The 2733-nt window shown below is 39.1% G+C and overlaps 1 protein-coding gene across 1 annotated transcript; it reads left to right on the forward strand.

The window, feature by feature from the left end:
- On the forward strand, nt 1–1407 carry LOC124263633 (M-phase inducer phosphatase-like). The gene is made up of 5 exons (XM_046698281.1): nt 1–66; nt 227–388; nt 534–661; nt 798–915; nt 1194–1407. The coding sequence occupies exons 1-5, from the start codon at nt 7–9 to the stop codon at nt 1359–1361; spliced, it is 636 nt and encodes a 211-aa protein (XP_046554237.1). The 5' UTR covers nt 1–6; the 3' UTR covers nt 1362–1407.
- Nucleotides 1408–2733: the final 1326 nt, after the last annotated feature.

Genomic DNA, 2733 nt, shown 5'->3' on the forward strand with positions numbered 1-2733 from the left:
GATGTGATGAAGTCAGCTGTGGACAAAATGGAAACTGAAGGAGACCTGATCGGCGATGGTTCACAGGTTAGTGGAAAGTTCATTTTCCCACTTGGAATGGCGGTTACTTGGAGCTTCTGCATTACCTAATCAATGAGAAAGAGAAGGACATTCAATATCTTTGTGATGTCAGTCACACAGACATTTTATTTCCAGTATTGTTATCATATATTTCATTGTCTTTCAGGTTCATAGTCTCCCAACCATACAAGGCAGACACAAGGATCTCAAGTCTGTGTCTCCACAAACAGTCAGTCAGCTTCTTGCTGGAAAGTATGATGACGTCATTTCCGGTTACCAAATCGTCGATTGTCGTTACCCCTACGAATATGAGGGCGGTCACGTTAAGGTAAAATTACTTCAGGTCTCTCATCTTACAAACACTTTTAACTCATTTTTATGTTGGCATGTCAATCATAGTTATAGAAATCTAAAATAACATAATCAATATTCTGTAACGTTTTTAATCAAATATTGCCATTTTTCAACTTCAGGGTGCCAACAACCTCCACAATGAGGCTCTGATCTCAGACTTAGTGAACAGTCTGAAGGGGACGGACTCCAATCAACGGAACATCCTCATCTTCCACTGCGAATTTTCATCAGAAAGAGGTCCGAAACTGTAAGTATATACGTGGTTGATGTGAACGATTTCAGACCTAAGTGAGTTCGATTAAATGAGTGAAGTACCTATTACGTAAAACGTAATTATCTTTGTTAATGTAACGTTTCACTCAATGATATATCATCTGATACAGACTGAGACATCTGAGAAACCTTGACCGGAAGCTGAACAGTGACCGTTACCCTTTCCTCTTCTACCCGGAAGTATACCTGTTGGATGGTGGATACAAGGCCTTCTATGAACAACACCAGGTAAGTTGAGCAACGTTTGTAAATTGAGGGGTGTACCTATAGGGCAATATAGACATGCCTAAAGTTTAATTTAGGATTCAAGACCTATGAACAACATCGGGTCGGTGAAGAAATGTTTTGAATTAACATATAGGAAAATACATATAGATTTGCCTATACTGATTATATACTCTTTGATATATATATTTTAATGTCTTTTCTTAAAGTTCAGTTATTTGTACTATAATATGTCTTGTATAATTATAATTATTATATTATATGTCACAAATATGTTTCAGTCTCAGTGCAATCCAAGAAACTACGTTCCTATGCTGCACCAGGATTACTCCAAACAACTACGTCACTTCCGAGTGAAATCCAAGTCATGGACAGCAGGAGACAAACAGAGCATGCGCAGTCGACGTCACCAAATAGACGCGTCTCCACTCAAGATGTGTCTTTGGTAATCTGTAGGATGAATTAGTGGCTTGGGACATTTCACATGTTTTGGGGGAATCAGTTTTGGGGGACTCCTTATTTATTGTTCTTCTTTATGTTGTGTTGGTGCCTGAATGTTGAGGCAATAACTGAGTACTTTACACGTTTGTTGACTACATTTATCAAGCATATATATTATTTATACCATGCGAATAAATACAGATATACACATTTTTTGTTTTCCTTCTTTTCTTCATACTGTTCTATAAATATATATTCGTGGATTCTCAAAAACCCTGTTTGTTGAGTAAACTATATTCATTTCACCACTATCCCACCTCAGAAACGTAAGAAAAACTTCATTCCTTGATCCATAGAGCAGTTGTCACTTATTGACCTCGTACATAGTGCATGAGTTCAGGACATGAAAGTTGTTGTCATCTGAACTGGCCGAAGGTTGTGAGGTGAGGTGAGGTGAAATTGGGTTTAACGTCGTGCTTGAGAATATTTCGCTCATATGACGACGTGCATGCGTTTGTCTGTGTATGTACGGCTGCTTGTACTAGCCCAGACTTAAGCTGGTTTTATAGTGCTAGCCCACTGAGATACCACGCCGCAGTGAAGCATGACTACCCCACTCAGACACATTATACTGACTCCGAGCCGACCAGTCCTTGTCGTACCCATTAATGCCGAACACCAGACAGGGACCAACAAGTACCCTATTTTAACGTCTTTTGGTATGACGCGGTCGGGGATCGAACCCGCGACCTTCCGCTCTCCGGGCGGACGCTCTAACCACTACACCGCGGAGGCGGTCCCGAAGGTTGTGAATACGGAATGGAATGTAGAAAGATATCCAAAGTATCATAAGTTTTAATTATGATTACACCTTCCCAGTAAAACACAGATCTTAGTACTTGTTTAGACTGCCACTAGTCAGACCTCCAATTTGTAGAAACCGCAGGGTCTGATTGGGTTAGATCGACTCTCTGAAAGTGAGTAGAGAAACGCTTTCGTTGCTTATATTTACCAAAACATGACTTGTTTGCGTTACTGGCATAGTTTTCAAGTTGTTTCTGCAATGTTAATGACTGAATAAGATAGCAGGCGAATAGTACTTTTGAAAACGCAGCTTAGCTAAAAGAAAATGTCATACACTGAATTCATGTGAACACAAAGTTGCCTCACCAACATGATTAAATGCAATAATTCAACTGATGTTTTAGAATTCCTAAATCCACTAAGAAACTGCTTACAGCCATATGTGCTCTTACACATTGGCGGTAATTTGTTCTTAGACCAAATAATCAACGGAATATTTTAATATTATAGAGAACAGTTTTTTTCTAGAACTTTTCATCAGATGAACATTTTACTTGTGTTTGCATGTGTTTATGA

The sequence above is a fragment of the Haliotis rubra genome, unplaced genomic scaffold (genome assembly GCF_003918875.1).
Source record: "Haliotis rubra isolate DU_JTF1 unplaced genomic scaffold, ASM391887v1 Scf891, whole genome shotgun sequence".
Classification (NCBI taxonomy): domain Eukaryota; kingdom Metazoa; phylum Mollusca; class Gastropoda; order Lepetellida; family Haliotidae; genus Haliotis; species Haliotis rubra.

Excerpts from the sequence above, each read along its gene's own strand:
- LOC124263633 (XM_046698281.1), top strand. The coding sequence starts at position 7 with ATGAAGTCAGCTGTGGACAAAATGGAAACTGAAGGAGACCTGATCGGC. Across the intron at positions 67-226 it reads TGATCGGCGATGGTTCACAG|GTTCATAGTCTCCCAACCAT; the intron begins GTTAGTGGAAAG and ends ATTGTCTTTCAG. Across the intron at positions 662-797 it reads TCAGAAAGAGGTCCGAAACT|ACTGAGACATCTGAGAAACC; the intron begins GTAAGTATATAC and ends CATCTGATACAG.